We start from the raw sequence: 18,814 nt of genomic DNA on the forward strand, positions 1-18,814 counted from the left end.
TTGCTGGAGTGGGGGGTGGGGTGGGAGGGTTGGGGTGACTGGGTGATGGACACTGGGGAGGGTGTGTGCTCTGGTAAGTGCTGTGAATTGTGCAAGACTGTTGAATCTCAGATTTGTACCTCTGAAACAAATAATGCAATATATGTTAAGAAAGAAAAAAAGAAGAATGTAGCAGGAGGGGAAGAACGAAGGGGGGGGGAATCGGAGGGGGAGAAGAACCATGAGAGACGATGGACTCTGAAAAACAAACTGAGGGTTCTAGAGGGGAGGGGGTTGGGAGGATGGGTTAGCCTGGTGATGGGTATTGAGGAGGGCATGTTCTGCATGGAGCACTGGGTGTTACGCACAAACAATGAATCATGGAACACTATATCTAAAACTAATGATGTAATGTATGGGGATTAACATAACAATAAAAAAATTAAAAAAAAAAAAAGGAAGTACAAAAAACTTGTAGTACTTCTCGCCTCCGCGGACTTTTCCTGGGTGGCTGGGGGAAACTAGGAAGATAAGGCAAATTTTGTGACTTTATTATACTCTTCTATACAAAATTCGAGTTGACCCAAAATGTAGACTAAACGAACGAGAAATTTATTAAATAAATAATAGCGCATATGGTAGGGAGAATATGGCAAAAACCATGAAGGTATCAAGAGAATGAATGAAGTTAAGGAAATGCTGTGTCAAAAGCTTATTGGTGCGAGAAAAAAAAAATCCATTTTATAGAGGAAACCCGCGGCTGAAGTAGCCTGACACCAGCCTCCGCCTCCTGGATGCTCGGTTCCCGTGGCCGGAGGTCCCACCCGCGCTTCCGCACAGTTTCAAGCCCGCCATTTCTGTACACTATTCCGTCCCCGACCGAGAGCGCGCGAAAAGAGCACGCACGCTTGCGGGGACGCGCACGCACGCACGCTCAGCTCCGCCCCGTGAGGCCCGCAAATCCCGAGGCGGCGAGGCTCGGGTTGTCTGGGCTCCGGGAGGTAATGCCCCGGAAGGCAGGGAACGTGGAAGAGGCTGAGGCAGGTGCGGAGGAGGTGGGCGCCGAGGAGGTGGGCCCTGAAGAGTACGGCGGGGAAGAGTCGGGCACCGAGGAGTCCGGCCCGGAAGAGTCTGACCCAGAGGAGCCGGGCGCCGAGGAGGAGATGGAGGCCGGGCAGCCGCGGCCGGTGCTGCGCTCAGTGAACTCCTGTGAGCCGTCGCAGGTCATCTTCTGCAACCGCAGCCCGCGCGTCGTGCTGCCGGTGTGGCTCAACTTCGACGGCGAGCCGCAGCCCTACCCGACGCTGCCGCCCGGCACGGGCCGCCGCATCCACAGCTACCGAGGTAGGCGGGCCGGGGTCGCCCTGGCCTGGCCCGACCCAGCCCGACCGCGCCAACCCCCTTTGTCCCGGGGCGCAGCGAGCGCCTGCTGGTGCCCCTGAGAGCTTGTGACAGATCCGGGTTGACGCTGCTAGGAAGTGGCAGCGAATTCTCTGTAGGACCGAATAATGATCATGTGAGGTGACTTTTTCCCCTTACACGTGTATTTACCACTAAAAGTGCTCCCTACCTAATGCCTATTAGTTCAGTCCGTGAATGGGAGAATGTCACATTCTCCAAGGTCCCCAGTGGGCCAGGTCCCTGCCTCCGGGAGAACACAGGCCGCATACACAGATAACAGCCAGTGTCCCAGTTGCTGCTAGAGGAACGGAGCACAGCGGAAAGTGGGAGCTTGGAGCAGGCTCCTGCTCAGTGAACGGAGGGGGTGTGTAGTTTCACCTAGAGCTTCCCAGAGCAGAAGAAAAGGAGGCCCGCTGGATGCATAGGGGCTAACCGACCCAAGGTAGGAGTTGAGAGTTGTAGCTAGAGGAACCGCTTGGGCTAACAACACCTGGAGTCTTGGGAGAAGAAGGTACGGAATGGTGGGAGAGGAAGCCTGAAAGATGATTTTTCCCCTGGGGAGTGAGGGGCCATTGCGTTTTTAAGCAGGGAAATGACAGTGACAGATTTTAATACTGAAAAGCTCCCCCCGGGTTGCACAGCGGTTTGGAGAGGGAAGACTGCTGGTGAGGAGCCAGTTAGGAAGCTGTTGTAATAACCCAGGTGAAGGATAACTAGGCCTTATAGCTAAGGAGACAGTGATCTTCCCATAGCTTTCAAAAAGAGAAGTAGTACTCGGTTATTTTTCACAGCCATCCTGGGAGGATCCCAGTGGATCCTTTTGCCTTGAGAGGGGCGTACTCAGAAATGCTTTTCAAATGTTTACACCAAACTTCCCTTGATATTAAATGAGGGAGAACACAATTCTTCCAGGGATCAACATTTCTGTAGTCTCCTATTTTATCTAAGAAATTGTGAATTTCTTCTCCAAAATTTATCTGTGCCTGATTTAATATAAAATTTTAAAAAAATTACTATGTGGATGTACTTTATGTCACTGAACTGTACACTTAAAAGTGGTCAATTTTATGTATGTTTTACCATAATAAAAAAAATTACTTACCAGTTACATTTCTTAAGTTTTTCCACCAAATCTTCAAGTAAGTTTGTGCCCTAGGAACACATGATGTATTTAATTAACTAATTAGTTAATTGATTAATTTTTAATGATGTCTTTATTCAGACACAATCTCTACCTCCCTTAATAGAATGTTAGGTCTGGGCGGGGGGGTTCCCTCCTTCTTCCCCTCCCTCTTTTTTCTTGGCATATGATGTATTTGTTTCTTAAATTCAGGTATAATATACATATAGTAAAATGCACAGATCTTAGAGTTTGATGTGTTTTTGACAAATACAGCAACACCTAGGTCAAATTCTAGATTAAAACATTTCCATCATTTCAGAAAGTTCCCTCCTGTCCCTTTCCACTCAATCCCCTCTCTTAACAGAGGCAACCATTCTTTGGGTTTTTCACACCATAGATTAGCTGTGTCTTTTCCTACAGAATGTACCCTTTTCTGTCTGGCTTCTTTTTGTCAACATGATGTTTTTGCACTTTCTTGTTCTTGAGAAGCACAGATGTAAGGAGTTAGTGAAGTTCTTTGTTTTAGTTTGCAGTGTTTGGTGTGATTTGCAATTCATGTACTTTGCTTTTTGACCATGGTAGCAGAAAAGGCATGGTATTTGGAGCCTCAAGTACATGCCTTTTTTTTCCTTACTGTCCCTGTTCCCTTGAGCAAGTCGCTTGGCTTTTTTAGACCTATTTTCTCATATATAAATAGATCTATTGTGAGGATTGAGTAAGATAATATTATTGGAAGGGCTTTGTCCGATATTTAAGCAGAATGAGAGGCAAGTACTTCAGTGTCAATCCAGGAAGATGAAGGAAATGGGTGTGTGGCTACCTAACAGCCTCTGCTTGTTTTAACAGGTCACCTTTGGCTCTTCCGAGATGCAGGGACATATGATGGGCTTCTGGTTAACCAGACTGAGCTGTTTGTGCCATCTCTCAATGTTGATGGACAGCCTATTTTTGCCAACATCACACTGCCAGGTACTGATGTTCCATTTTACCTTTTTTTTTTTTTTTAAGATTTTATTTATGTACTTGTCAGAGAGAGAGGGAGCACAGGCAGGGGGAGCGGCAGAGGGAGAAGCAGGCCCCACTGAGCAAGGAGCCCCATGCGGGACTCGATCCCAGGACCCTGGGATCATGACCTGAGCTGAAGGCAGACGCTTAACCATCTGAGCCACCCAGGCACCCCTCCATCTTACTTTTTAAAAAGATAAGGCTGAGGGCTCTTGGCTGGCTCAGTCTGTAGAACATGTGACTCTTGATCTCGGGGTCATGAGTTCAAGCCCCACATTGGGTATAGAGATTACTTAAAAATAAATAAATAAGTAAAAATAATAAATAAAAAGATAAGGCTGTTGTAATAAGTAGAGAATAAGCCACTTGAAGGAGCCAAACCTTTATTGGTTTTTACTGGATGCTAGCCAAATTATCAACCTTTCTGTGTCTTATTCTCCACCACAAATAAAATGGAACAGATTTATTTGTATGCTCTATGTTGAACAAAGATGTTGTGGTTTCTCAGAAGCTCTTGGGCTTGTCAGAGATGGGCTAAATTAAAATATCTGATTGTAGGGGCCCCCAGCTAGCTCAGTTGGTAGAGTATGTGACTCTTGATCTCGGGGTCATGAGTTCGAGCTCCACGTAGAGATTACTTAAAATTTTTTTAAAATAAATAAGTAAATAAAATACCTGATCGTAGAATTATGAATGCGTTGTTTACCTGGCCTTAGAGCAGAATTATGCGCTGGAGTCTGGAATAAGGTATAGAGAATGAGATACCATGGCTTCTAGTGTTGTATCTTTTAATGTTATTTAACCCATTCAAGCTCACAGTGCCAAACAGTTTAAAAAAATCACCGAATTGAACATTAACATCATAGTTTACCATTTGTTTAAAACTCAGTTGATTTTATTAGGTTGAACCCAAAGAAACTTATCTTCTTGAGGATTAAAAAACCCCAAATACAAGGGCGCCTGGCTGGCTTACTCGGTGGAGCATGTAACTATTGATCTTGGGGTTGTGAGTTTGAGCCCCAAGTTGGGTACAGAGATTACTTAAAAATAAAATCTTAAAAACAAACAAACCCAAATACCTGTAGCTTCATACGGTTCAAACTGATACGTATATGTGGATCCTGTTTTAAGGAAGTAGGTGTACAAAAATTGATAAGTTGATAAGTTAAATTGATAAATGTAAATTTTGCCTTATAGGATACCCTTAAAGAGTAAGTTCCCCAGTGAGTTTAAAATAGAACTGGAGTTCCTCAAAATCCAGTTACAAATTATTTTGGTTATCTATTGCTGTGTTATCAGCTACCCCCAAAGTGTTTATTCATAATTCTGCAGTCTGGGCTGAGCTCAGATAGGTGGTTATTCTGCTCATTGGTGGTCATTGGTGTGGCTGACTGCTGGCAGGTTGGCTGGTGGCTGGGCCTCTCTCCCATGCATTCTCACGGCTTGTTCGTCTTTGTGTAGTCTCTCGTGCAGGGTAGCTCAGGGCTCCTGAGAGCGTAAAAGTGGAAGTTGCCAGGGCTTCTTAAAGGTTAGGTTCAGAATTGGCACAGTGTCTGTTACGTCACCCACATTCATTTAGTTAAAGCACATCACAAGCCCAGCCCACTTGTAGGGGGAAGTTACTGCATGAGGTCCTGCATACCATGAGATGTCCATTAGGGCCATCACGTTACACTCTGCCACACACATGTACTCACTTTTTTTGCCCAAAGTGAGGTCTATCTATAGTAAATGGAATTGCTATGGTTGGCAAAGCCTCTTGCTCATCCCTTGTCCCAAGGCTTGAGTCTGCTGCTGAGGATTTGGTTTTCTGCATTTACAGTGTATACTCTGAAAGAGCGGTGCCTCCAGGTTGTCCGAAGCCTAGTCAAGCCTGAGAATTACAGGAGACTGGACATCGTGAGATCACTCTATGAAGATCTGGAAGACCACCCGAATGTAAGGAAAGACCTGGAGCGGCTGACACAGGAGCATATTGAAAATCAACGGCTGGAAGGGGAGACTGAGGATTTTAATTGAAATTTGCACTCCTGAGTCTGAGCCTTTGATGGTACTGACTAGTCTTGATCTACGCTTAGGACTGGTCACTTATTCTCAGATTCAAGGTGTCTCATTCTCAGATAAAAAATCCTCCATTGCTTAAAGGAAAGTTAACTGACTTCACTAGCCATTGTGATGTTTAGGGGCAAATATCACAAAATGTAATTTAATGCCTGCCCCTTCTAGAAGTATTCATTGGGTAGTTGCATTTTTGCCTCCTAGTAAGTCAGGAAAGTTTCTGTGTAAGGACTTTTGTGTAAGTAATTCAATAAGAATTGCAGCATATTCTTTGATTGTAAAAAAGCAGTGGTATCTGCTTTTAATTGCTGTGTTGTGGTTGGCGATGTGTCCGCTTCCCACTTTGAGAAGACAGAGATGTCCTTGAGGCAGGGACAAGTCTGTCTTCTCTTTGAGACCCCAGTGCCTCACACATTATGATAGCCTTCAGTCAATGTTTGTTGAATGAACAAACCAGTGGATACTTTGGTAGAAAGTGTTTGGAGGTTTTGCCCTTTTTTGGGGGGGTGGGGAGGTGGGGACCTTACAGTGTATAGAGTAAACAAATGTTTTAAAGGGAATCACTTTTATAGAAAGCACTTTTTATAACTTTCTAAATTTTGTGCTTTTTCTCTGTCCGTTGTTGTTGTAGTTCTATTTTATTTGTTTCTAAACCAGGATTAGCTTTCTACAGTTATTGTGATGATCGCTTTTTTGAAACTTGATGTCTGCACAGAAGGTAGGAGAAAATAGCTGTCCTCTTGTTCTAGTATTAAGGAACTACTACTGTACTGTAAATAGGTTTTTGCTAAGTGTGGGTATTTCTGTTACTTTTTTGTAAATCCACTACATTTCTGTTTGGCTTAGCATTTTTTTTTCTTTTTTTTTTTTTTAATGCTGCCAATGTTTTAACCAGGGGCCAGTGGTGTTGGGGCAGTGGGGACCACTAAGGGGAGTCACTTGCGGGCTCATCTGGACTTGCAAGGCTCTTAGTTCAACATTTTTCATCAGGCAGGATCTGGTGACACTTTGCACCTGGCTGGAGGAGAGGCAGAAACCCTCTACTTCTCGGAAGTTACTCATAACACAAAATGGATTCAGGGAGTAGCCTGAAATGCTTTATAGTTTCATAAATGTACAAGTCCTTTCTTATAGGCTGGACTTAAATTGATTAACTCAAATTCAATACTTCTGTCAGGCTTTCTTTTTTGGTAACTAATAGTTAAAAAAAAAAAAAAAATCCCCCCAGTAGAGAAAATTTTGGTAAAGACAGTAAAGTAAAAGAAAAAAAAAGATCACTGTAGATACACTACTTGAATACAGCCCCAAAACATTTTGAACTTTGGCCTTTTTAGGGCATCTTGTGGTTGGTTTGGTTTTACATAGTTGAGATCATACTGAATATACAGTTTTGTATTCTGCCTTCTTAGTTATAACTTTATAACTTAAATATTTTCCCATGGTATTATAAGCTCTTTGTAGACATTGGTGCAGTCTTCCTTTTATAAACAATGGGATATTTCTTGGTATCTGTAGTTCCTATACTAACCTTTGAGCACAATTCCTGTGCTCTGAAATCAGTGTGAAGTGAGTAAGACAGTGCCCCACCGTCTCCCCTAGATTTTGTTTCACCTCGTCTTAATCCCCTCTTTCAACATTCAATTAATAAATTGGCCTTTGTTTTTTAAGCATGCTGTAGTACTCATTCATGACACACGTCTTGGTGTCTGACGTGTTACTGAGCTGCTGGGCAGGAAGGAAGAAATGCTGGGGAGCAGGCAGTGGTGTGTGTTCAAGGGTAGAATGGGGTGGGGGAATGTCAGGAAGCCTGCTGTTGCTGGGTTCGTTCAACGTTGGTTTCAATTTTTTTTTAATCTTTGTGTCCAAGTGAGATTCATGTTCATCCTGTGAAAACATGCAGTTTGAGTACTGTGTTTTTTTTGTGTTGTCCAAGGAGGATTGAAAACCTGTAGCATGAATAATATACGTTTTTCATTTGAAATCTTATGACTGTATTAAATGTATTGCTCCTAAGAGACTGTGATGTTTCCTATTTTGAGTTAAAAAAAAGAAAAAAAGCTGTTCTTGAATACATTAAATGGTGCTGAGCAAAGGAAATAGGTCGGGTGTGTTCTGTGTGGCTCTGTTGTGAGAGACCTGTGTTTCTGTAAAGGCTTAAGTGGGGAGGGGCATTGCAGACATAAGCAACTGTCTTCATGCTCAGGCCCTTTTTTTTCCAACTGTGGTTTCTTTTATTTTTTATTTTATTTTTATTTTTTATTTTTTTTATTTCCTTAAGTAATCTTTACACCCAACGTGGGGCTCTAACTCATGACCCCAAGATCAAGAGTCCTGTGCTCTACTGACTGAGCCATGTGTATGTGTGTATGTATTTATTTAATTTTTAATTTTTTTCTTTTTCACCCTGGTGGGTTTTTTTTTTAGATTTTATTTATTTATTTATTTAGAGAGAACACAAATGAGGGGAGGGGTAGAGGGAGAGGGAGAGAGAGAATCTCACACAAACTCTGCGCCAAGCGTGGAGCCCGGTGCAGGGCTTGATCTCATGACCCTGAGATATGACCTGAGCTGAAACCAAGAGTGGGACTGAGCCACTCAAGTGCCCCTCCTCATCCCGTTTTTTTTTAAAAACCACATTGTTTCTTTTAGCTTTATTTTTCGTGTAAAAATGAAATTTCACTGTGAAAAAAATTGAGCACTACAGAAAAGCATTAAGAAGAAAAATACATTGGGAAAAAGGTGTTGTTTTTTATTTTCCACATAAACAGAACCAACCTTAACAGACACCTCACTGAAGAAAATATACAGTTGTCGAGCAAGCGTATGAGAAGATGCGCCGCATCATATATCACCAGGGAAATGCACATTAAAACAACAAGGAGAGGGGCGCCTGGATGGCTCCGTCAGTTAAGCGTCTGACTCTTGATCTCAGCTCAGGTTTTGATCTCAGGGTTGTGAGTTCAAGCCCCGGTACTGGGCTCCACACTGGGCATGGAGTCTATTAACAACAACAACAGCAGCAGCAACAACAATGAGATACCAATGCACACATATTAGAGTGGCCAAAATCTGGAGGACGGCCAACGAATGCTGGCGAAGATACTGAGCAACAGGAATTCTCACTGCTGGTGGGAATGCAAAATGGTATGGCCACTTTGGAAGACAGTTTGGCAGTTTCTTACAAAAGTAAACATTCTCTTATATTTCAGGAATCATGCTCCTTGGTATTTACCCAAAGGAGTTAAAAACTTGGATATTTATAGCAACCTCATTCATAATTGCCAAAACTTAGAAGGAATCAAGGTGTCCTTTAGTAGGTGAATGGATAAATAAACTGGTTCCAGACCACAGAATATTATTCAGCACTAAAAAGAAATGAGCTGTCAACCATGAAAAGACGTGGAGGAAACTTTAATGCATATTACTAAGTGAAAGAAGCCAATCTACAAAGGTCACACAGTGTATGATTTCAGCTGTATGACATTTCTGGAAAAGGCCAAATTATGGAGTAAAAAGATAATGGTTGCCAGGGTATAGAGGGGAGGGTAGGATGAATAGGCAGAGCATGGGATTTTTTTAGGGCAATGAAACTCTTCTGTATGATACTATAATGGTAGATATGTGAGTCTTTACAACATAGAATATACAACACGAAGAATGAACCCTAAAGTAAACTATGGACTTGGGGTGATAACAGTGTGTCAGTGAAGTTTCATCAGTTGTAACAAATGTACCACTTTGGTGGGGATGTTGATCATGGGGGAAGCTTTACATGTGTGGGGGCAGGAGGTATATGGGAAATCCCTGCACCTTCCTCTCAATTATGCTGTGATCTTAAAGTCTATTAAAAAAAAAAAAAAGAGCCAAAGAAGGTAGGTGGTTTCCATTAATCCGTGCTTATACAGAAAAGGTGATAAAAGGACAGGCACTGTCCCAGAAATCCAACACACTAAGGATATGAAATAGATATCAGTGTTTTGCACTCTTGACATGTGAGCACCAGTGTGAACTTTCAGATACTTTCACACGAGGTTTCTGTATCCCATTCTTAGCATCTCACTCCTACTCTATGCCAGTCACTGGGCTGCCTGATACCCCTTCAATATTTCCCTTTTTTGTTGGCACACCTGAACTCCCTGCCCCAAAAAAACTTCCTTGGGGCTTCCCCTCACCACAGACTGGGATTGGCAGATGGGATTTTCTCTGGCAGATGGGATCCGTGGGATCTGACACTATCTACAGGTAGCCAGTGTTAGAAGTAAGTTAAGTTGTAGGACACCCAGCTGGTGTTACAGAGAATTGCTTGTTGTGGGGAATTGCTCCCCTCCCACAACATTTGGTGACCAGAAGTGTCAAAAGTTAAGTGTCCTGTGTAAAAGTCAAGGAGAAATATACAGGAGAAGGTAGAGCTGGGTTGTTTTTCCTACACAGGAGGAGGAGAGACTAGGACTGGGTTTTTTCTTAATTCACTCTGTGAAAATTAGTAAAAGGAAAACTCACTAAAATCGAGTCAGGCGGCCAGCAGGGGGAGCTCTCGCGCCCTACCACTCCTGATCAGTTGTAGACCCCAACAGGAAGAGAGGGACATTGCAGGTGGACGCCACTATCCCAGTAGGGGGAAAAAAGGTTTTCCTCTTATCCCAGCAACAGCCTAGCCAATGAGACAACTCAGCCAATGAAAAGCCACTATACTTTGAACTCCCGGTTTGCTCTAATGGACTTTGTTTATAACAGCACTCCCAACTCCCCACTTTCCTCTGTAAAAGAGCCTTCTTGTTTTTCGTTCTGTGACTTGCTTATGGTTTTGTAGTAGCTTGTGTGTCCTGAATCGCAATTCTCTGCTATTCCCGAATAAACCCATTTTTGCTGGTAAAATAGCTGACAGTTTTATTTTAAGGTTAACAACTCTTTTTTTTTTTTACAATCATCATGTACTATCAGAAAAACCAATGAAGATATTTTTAATTTTTTATTTATTTTATTATTTTTAAAAAAGATTTTATTTATTTGTCAGAAAGAGAGTGCGCGCACAAGCAGGGGGAGCGGCAGGTAGAGGGAGAAGTGGGCTCCTGGCTGAGAAAGGAGCCCAATGCAGGACTTGATCCCAGGACCCTGGGATCATGACCTGAGCCGAAGGCAGATGCTTAACCGACTGAGCCACCCAGGCATCCTGAAGATACTTTTATTAGGAAGAAAAAACATGTGCAAAGTACATAGAGAAGCTTTATTACTGTTAATCCACTATCAGTCTTCTTTCTCATCCCAACTTCCTGATAAAACACTGGTTCTCAACTCTGCACATGATTTGAATTACCTGGGAAGCTTTTATTTTATTTTTTAAAGATTTATTTATGTAAGAGAGAGAGAGAGAGAGTGCGAGCACGAGTTGGGGGAGGGGCACAGGGAGAGGGACAGAGAGAGAAAATCCCCAGCAGACTCCCCGCTGAGCACGGAGCCCCACGTGGGCCTTGATCCCCCAACCCTGAAATCATGACCTGAGCCGAAATTGAGTCAGATGCTCAACTGACTGGGCCACCCAGGTACCCCAAATCTGGGAAGCTTTTTAAAATGCCAGTGCCTTGTTATGAACACTGGGTGATTAAAATAAAAACTTAAGGAGCATCTGGATGGCTCAGTTGTTTAAGCATCTGACTCATGACCTCAGGGTTGTGAGATCAAGCCCCACATTGGGCTTTGCACTGGGCGTGGAGCCTGCTTAAGATTCTCTCTCTCCCTCTCCTCTGCCCCCCCATTCTCTCTCTCTAAAAAAAAATTAAATAAAAATAAATAAGTCAAAACTTTAAAAAAAAGAAGAGAGAATCTGAAAAAAAAAAATGCCAGTGCCTGAGCCCCAACCCAGCCCCACCCACAACTGAGTCTGGATCTGCGGAGGTCAGGCTGGGCATGTGTAGTTTGTTAAATCTCCCTGGGTAATTCTGGTGTGCAGCTGGAGTGCAGTCCACTGACTATAATTTCAAGGTAATTAAATGAATAGGTCAAAATGATATAACTATATAACTAATTACATTCAACCTCAATAATTGTTTCTAGCTGATTGTGGTAGGGAGGGTGTTGGCTATGGAAAGCAGCTAATTAGGGGAAGGAATGAACTGTGCAGGATCAAAGGAAATTTCTCTTTGTGGCGAGGCGGTATAATCGAGTAGAAAGAGCTCTTCCTTCGGAGTCAGATTTGAGTTGAATCCTGTCACTTGGCCAATCTGGACTTATGCCTCACTTTTCTCATCTGTAGAATGGCAACAATAAACCTACCTTGTAGGGTTGTTGTGAAGATCCCAGATAATGTATGCTAAATGCTTGGTCCTTGGTAGGAGAGTGGCAGCACTATTAATTTGTAATAACAACAATCTAACTTTGAAGAATTTATTCTAAAGAATGGGGACCAAGATGTGCCCCTAAGATGACCTGCACAGGCCCTGAACTACTTAGGTCTCCCTGGAGCAGAAAATCCTAGGACTCAGATTCCAAGCCCTGAGGATGGGGTAAGAAGGAAACTTGCCAAGAGCCCAAGGAGATAGCACAGAGAAGAGTTGTGGGGACTTGTCCATACTGGACTGGCCAAGGCCGAATGCAAATCTCCTGTGGTCTCAAAGCCCCATCAAGGGGAAGAGGCCCCATGGCACTAAGGGAATAATGCTACAAAGACAGAAGCTCTGTGCTTGCAGAAGAGAGGGAGAAGCAGCAGAGGACTCTGTAAGTAGAAAAAATGAAAGAAGAGGATGTTTGTCCTGAGATGTAGGTGCTTTCCCCTTCAATTCCACCTTCAACCACTGCTGAAACACGCAACTTCCCCTGAAAAGCAGTCACAGAACACTGAAATAGACCCCTCTTCCGAAATCAAAGGAATGGACTTGCATACAAGCAACGCTTTACTGGGCTAAGTACTTTACAGTTTATCTCAAGCATTTGGAGTTCCATGTCAGCTTCACCCCAATCCTTCAAAGTGGCTAGGGCAGAATATCCAGTTTCCAAAAGAGAAAACTGCAAATTTGCTCTAGGATGAAGAGCTGACAGTGACTGAACTAGGGCTTGTATCCTGATAGAATTCTAAGGCGGTGGGTGACTTTTTCTTTTCTTTTCCTTTCTTTTAAAAATTAGTTTGATGTCGTTTGATCCTTTGTCCTTTGAAGGATTGGGGGAGCACTCTGCCCGGAGCTCTTTTTAATAGGGCAGCTACCATTCTTTAAGCCTATTCTCTGTACAAGAAAGACCCTGTAGCAGGCATTCTATATGGGCTGTATAAATTGATTTAATCCACTTCCCTAGCTCACGACTCTAGGCAATAGAAATAATTAGTGTCATTTTACAGATGTGGAAAGCAAAAGTTTGAGAAGTGAAATGGGTTGTCCAGGGTCACAAAGCCTGTTGGTGGCAGAACCAGGACTTGCCCCCAGGACTTCCCACTTTAATTTCAGTTTCCTTCTTCTGCAGCCATATTCCTTAGCTGATGTTTATGGCCATAAAGTGGAACTCCATTTTATCCACCCTCAGTGACATTGCCTAATCTCTTGGAACCCCTCTATTAATGTATATAAAAAAGGGATAATACTATCTATAGCATAGGCTTATGAGAATTACAGAAGATAATTTATGCAAAGCACATTGTAGGTATAGGTAAATGGTAGCTATTATAATAATGAGGCAGTTTGTAGCCAGTGGTCAGACTTTTTGGGTTCAAATCCCGGTTCTGTCACTTGTACCTGTATGATGTTAGGCAAGTTACTCAACCTCTCTGTGCTTTGGTTTCTTCACCTGTAGAATGGAGCACACCTACCTAATAGGGTCGTTGTGAGCAGTAGGCAAAACAACTCAGGTGAAGTCTGCACATCGTAAATGATCAATAAATACTTGCCATTATTAGTATAAGTTCTCCCCTACCCTATTTAATAATTCAATTTGCCCTGAGGTCACTCTTATTCTGCTTTCCCCCATTAAGATTTATTACCTTCTAAGATAATGAATAATGCAATGAGCCATCCCCACTCTCTTTCATTACACTCTGCTTTTTTTTTTTTTAAGATTTATTTATTTTAGAGAGAGAGAGAGAAAGAGAGAGTGCGTGGGAGAGGGAGAGAGAGAATCTCAAGCAGACTCGACACTGAGCGGGAGCCGGAATTGGTTGGGGCTCCGTCTCATGACAGTGAAATCACTACCGCAGCCGAAACCAAGAGTCGGAAGCTTCACCGACTGCGCCATCCAGGCACCCCCATCACACTCTGCTTTTTTTTTTTTTTTTTTTTCAGTCCTTCAGTCCTTTTTTTCTCATTTCTTACATGACCACTGTGTCCTAAAAGGATACAACTGAGGAAACTCCAGATGGAACAGAGGCAAAGGGAAGGGGGGCAGAGCTTCCGTGTTCCGTGCCCCCTCTCCAGGAACGCCTCTGTCCCCACAATTTCAGGCGTTCAAGCAACCTGGAAGCTCCCCGAATTAGATTAGTTCTTCTTCGAAGGGGCGGGGTTCGGGGTGGGGAAGGTTGGGGAGCGCCGAGGTTTGGAAACATTGCAGGGCAACCAAGGCTATTGCCAAATCTCGAGTCGGTGCAGAGGTACGTAAGGTACACGTAAGGCAGGGATGGGGGGCGGGGCGGGGGGGGGGCGCGCGCGGGGCGGGGAGGGTTGCGGTGTGTGTCCATGTGCATTCAGCAGGTGTAGGGGAGGAAGAATGTTCCCTCTACTCCCCTTCTGAGTTGTTGGCTGAGACCCCTGTCAGAAAGGGACAGATCACGGGGGAGAGAAACAGTCAAATGACACATGCAGCGCACATCAGGCAGGAGAAACCCGCACCAGAAGTCACTCAGAACGGCCGGCGCCTCGGAATTCCCGTTTCTATAGCACGTCTTCCACAAAGAAAGATCACGTTGTGGAGAAATGACAGGAGAGAGCAAAGCAGTTTTAGGCTTCTGAGCTCAGCTCACCGTGGGAAGGCCAATAGATGGAAGGAAACTGACCGGGGAAGGTTTTTCTGGGCAGGTTCCTCTGATGCCCTCTCGGGACTGATGAGAATGTCTTCTTTTCCTCCCCTTCCATGGAGGGAGGGTGCCTTTCCTAGGCGAGTTTTCTCTCTTCCTTTCAGGTCAGGAAGCCAAGGGAGAGGCAGAGGGTCCTCCTCAGGGCTGCTGTTTCTTAAGCGCTCCCACACTCAGCTTTTATTCTGGAATGTTACCTATCATCTTCTATAGTGCTAAGTTATTTACTGCTATTGTCTGTCTCCCTGCAGGGCATGGATTTTGTCCTTTTTTCCTCAGAGATATTTGGAGCACCTGGAACAGTGCCTGGCACGTAGTAGCTGCTCAATAAATGTTAGCCGTTATTATGATAAAATCTATCTTGACTCCTCTATTTAAGAGTCCTCCCGCTGCTTGCTCTGAATTCCTAATTCCCCTTAACCACCTTTCCTTTTTCTTTTGTGCAATAGCATTTACTACCTTTCAACACACCACCTAACTTATTTATTAAGTACTTTTATTACTTATGGTTAGTTTTCTCCCTCCACCACCTAGATTGTAAGTCCCATGAAAGCAAGAAGGTTTGTAGGGTTTTCCCACTCGTGTATCTCCAACACCTTGAACACCTTGCCTGGCATATAGTAGGTGATTAGCAGAATATTTGTTGAATGAATTCTATGTGGCGGAGCGTCAAAAACACTGGGCGTGGAGTCAGAAGACCTCCTGGGACTGCCACTGAACTCTTTCGTGTGTCCTTAAACGGGTTCCCTCCCCACTCCGGGCCTCAGTTTCCCCTCCCAGCTCAGACCCTGCTGGTTCCGCGGCGGCTCGCTCCAGCCAGCTGGGCGGTGTCGCGCCAAGCGTGGCCGCTGGGGGGCGGTGGTGTCCAGCGCCCAGCCCCGCCCACTTCCCCGGGAGGGGGCGGCCGGGTGGGACCCGCCCGGTGGGACCTGCCCGCCCGCTCCCGGAGTGGAGGAGCCGGGTCCCTGGCGCAGCTGCCCCAGTTGTCCGCGAGCCTGCCCGCCGGCCCCCGGAGCCCAGCCATGTCCTGCTACATCTACCAGCTGCCCGCCTGGGTGCTGGACGACCTGTGCCGCAACATGGACACGCTCAGCGAGTGGGACTGGATGCAGTTCGGTGAGTGCACCCCCTCCCCCGCGACTCCGCCCCTAAGCCCCCTGCCCACTTCTGTTTAAGTGGGTCCTGAACCGAGGGGCTCTTTGTGCTGCCATTCCGGACCGGGGTCTCGCCGTGTGTCCTCGGGCCGGCCACCGCCCCTGGTCTGGACATCCTCTCCGCCCCCTCCACGGGGATCGTCTGGAAGGTGTTGGGTGATCTTTGAAGATGTCTGTTGTTATGTTAGTCTGTCCGTAGGTAGTGAGCGGTTCGACTTTGCTGTTTATGGTGAAGCTTATCATAATAAGCTATCAGCAGTTGCTGTGCGTTTTTGTTTACTGAGCGTCCGGCCCTGATGGAGGCACTTGGAACGGCTTATGTCCCTGAGTTCCCACAGGGCCTGTGAAGTGCGTATTTCTCCTACCCCGGTGTACAGACGAGGAAACGGATTGAGAGAGGTGGAGTAACTTACCTGCGGGCATGGCCTTGCCAAGTGGCAGAGTGGGATTTGAACCCTGGTGTCTGACTCCACCAGGACGTCGTAGGTCCTTGGTGTGTTTTGTTTGTTTGTTTGCGCCTGATGATCTGCAGAGAGGGCCTGACATCTGGGGGGCCGCCGCCCGCGTGGTCCTAGGGTTCCCAAGCAGAGGTCTGTATTCCAGGCTCCACCTCCTCCCAGCTGGTGACTTTGGACACTCTTTGCTTAACCCCTCTGAGCCTCAAACTGGAGGTTCTTGTGAGTAATGACAGTTGTATAATCTGACACTTAAGTGCCAGATTCTAGTAAGTAATAAGGAAATATTAACAATGATTATTTTTATGTTGGAGGCCAGTGTAACTGGTGCCACTTTATTTAAAAAATAATCTCTATATTTTCTTGAGAATTTAGATTATGATATGCATATGTATGTACTCCTGTATATACCGAAGTATATGATATATAGGTATAGTATATGCTATATATGTACATATATGTATATGTACAGTTGAAAAAAATAATAAAATGAACATGTATAGGTTATCCGTCCAGTTTGAGCAAATAATATCCATTTTAACCTAGTGGTTCTCAACCAGGGACGATTTTGCCCCCTGGGGAACAAGTGTCTGGAGACATTTTTGGTTATCACAACTTGGGGCGTGCAGTGAGTAAAGGCCAGGGATGTTGCTGAATGCCTTACAATGCACAGGACAGCCCCCTTCACATAGAAGTGTCTGGCCCAAAGGGTCAATAGTGCTCAGATTCAGAAATCCTGTTTTAAACCGGTAACGAAAATAATACATGCTTATTGCAAAATGCTGTGGGAAACAAAGATTAGCTCAAATTCCACCACTCAGGGATAACCATTCTTATTTGGATGTCAATAATAATAATAATAATAATAATGAACGGCAACAACAGCAGCTAACATTTCGTGGTTCCTTACTACGTGCTAGCAGGTGCTATGTGGTTTATAGCTTCTAGTATATTATAATAAACATTTATGTGCATACAGTTTTCAAAAATCAGATATTTTGTACATTCTAATAGCTTGCTTTTTTTCACTTAAAATATTCCCAATTTTTTCTCCTTGCCAAACAGTGTTCTTTAGCAACATGGATTTAGGTTTTTATTTTTAGCATGTATTTTTGTTAACAATTTTTAATGGAGAGAAGCAACACATGCATTTACAAGTGTAAATAATACACCAGGGGTAGAGAGGAAGGTAAATGTCTTTCCTCTTCCTGGTCTTCAGCCTCCCCCGTCCATCCCCCAGAGGCAGTCACTGGTAACATGTCAGGACACCCCTGTCTATTACCACCTGGTTTTCTAGACTGCGGTGTGTTCCTTTGCTCCGATGACCTGTGACTTATCTACTTTGAATGTTTCCTGGGCAGTGGACAAATTTTGTTTAAGAGACCCCTCTAGTTTTTTTTTTTTTTTTTCATGTTGGCCTTGACTGTAAACATCAGAGCAACTTCTGTTCCTAAGATATTTAGGAACCTGTGACTTTTTAAAAGCAGCTTTATTGGGATATAATCCACATACCAGACGTTTAACGACTGAGCCACCCAGGCGCCCCAGTAAATAAAATCTTTTTTAAAAAAAAAGTGTTCCAAGGGCGCCTGGGTGGCTCAGAAGGTTAAGCGTCTGCCTTCGGCTCAGCTCGTGATCCCAGGGTCCTGGGATGGAGCCCCACATCGGGCTCCTTGCCGAGTGGGGAGCCTGCTTCTCCCTCTCCCTCTGCCTGCTGCTCCACCTGCTTGTACTCTTTCTCTCTCTGTCAAATAAAAAATAAAAAAATCTTAAAAAAAAAAAAAAGTGTCCCAAGATTGACTGTGGAGATGGATATACAACTCTGCACATACTAAATGCCATTGAATCGTACACTTTAAAAGGGTGAATTGTATGGTATGTGGATTATATCCCAATAAAGCTGCTTTTAAAAAGTCACAGGTTCCTAAATATCTTAGGAACAGAAGTTGCTCTGATGTTTACAGTCAAGGCCAACATGAAAAAAAAAAAAAAAACTAGAGGGGTCTCTTAAACAAAATTTGTCCACTGAGAGAGAGAGAACGAGCAGGGGGGGGGAGAGGCAGAGGGAAAGGGAGAAGCAGACTCCCCGCTTAGCAGGGAGCCCATCGAGGGGCTCGATCCCAGGACCCTGGGATCACAACCTGAACCAAAGGCAGACGCTCAACTGACTGAGCCACCCAGGCACCCCTTGGAACACTTTCATTATCCTGGAAAGAAACCCTGTACCCCTTCATTGTCACCCCCAACACTCCCACACACACCCCTCCCATTTTCCTTAGCTTTCGGCATTGCCTATTCTGGGCGTTTCCTATAAATGGAATCCTCTTATATGCAGTCCTTTGTGATTGGCTTCTTTCCTGTGGCAATTAGTTTTCAAGTTTCATCCATGTTGTACCATGTATCGGTGCTTAATTTCTCTTTATTACTGAATAATATTGCACTGATGGGTGGACCACATTTTATGTATGCATTCATCAGTTGATGAACATTTGGGTTCTTTCCACTTTTTGGCTGTTATGAATAATGCCCCTGTGCACATTTGTGGTCTCAGTTTTTATGTAGTTGCAGGTTTTCATTTCCCTTAGGTGGACATCTAGGAGTGGAATTACTGAGTCATGGGGTAACTCTATATTTAACATTTTGAGGAAGTGCC

At 44.3% G+C, this 18,814-nt stretch overlaps 2 protein-coding genes across 2 annotated transcripts in view; both read left to right on the forward strand.

Moving 5' to 3' along the window:
* The first annotated feature begins 880 nt into the window (after positions 1-880).
* VHL (von Hippel-Lindau tumor suppressor) lies at positions 881-6,794 on the forward strand. The gene is made up of 3 exons (XM_032411918.1): positions 881-1,323; positions 3,350-3,472; positions 5,331-6,794. Exons 1-3 carry the CDS (start codon positions 984-986, stop codon positions 5,525-5,527), a joined length of 660 nt encoding a protein of 219 aa, XP_032267809.1. The 5' UTR covers positions 881-983; the 3' UTR covers positions 5,528-6,794.
* An 8,697-nt stretch (positions 6,795-15,491) lies between these two features.
* Positions 15,492-18,814, forward strand: part of IRAK2 (interleukin 1 receptor associated kinase 2) — a 60,212-nt gene continuing 56,889 nt past the window's right edge. The window contains exon 1 of the mRNA XM_032411919.1: positions 15,492-15,668. Coding sequence (XP_032267810.1) covers positions 15,575-15,668 — 94 coding nt within the window. The 5' untranslated portion in view covers positions 15,492-15,574. The remainder of the gene's footprint in view (positions 15,669-18,814) is intronic.

Source organism: Phoca vitulina, unplaced genomic scaffold (genome assembly GCF_004348235.1).
Source record: "Phoca vitulina isolate PV1807 unplaced genomic scaffold, GSC_HSeal_1.0 scaffold13, whole genome shotgun sequence".
In the NCBI taxonomy this organism is placed as follows: domain Eukaryota; kingdom Metazoa; phylum Chordata; class Mammalia; order Carnivora; family Phocidae; genus Phoca; species Phoca vitulina.

Bases quoted from the DNA above. Each gene is read 5' to 3' on its own strand.
- VHL (XM_032411918.1), top strand. From the start codon at position 984: ATGCCCCGGAAGGCAGGGAACGTGGAAGAGGCTGAGGCAGGTGCGGAG. The intron at 1,324-3,349 runs GTAGGCGGGCCG...TTGTTTTAACAG, and splicing joins CCGCATCCACAGCTACCGAG to GTCACCTTTGGCTCTTCCGA. The intron at 3,473-5,330 runs GTACTGATGTTC...CTGCATTTACAG, and splicing joins TGCCAACATCACACTGCCAG to TGTATACTCTGAAAGAGCGG.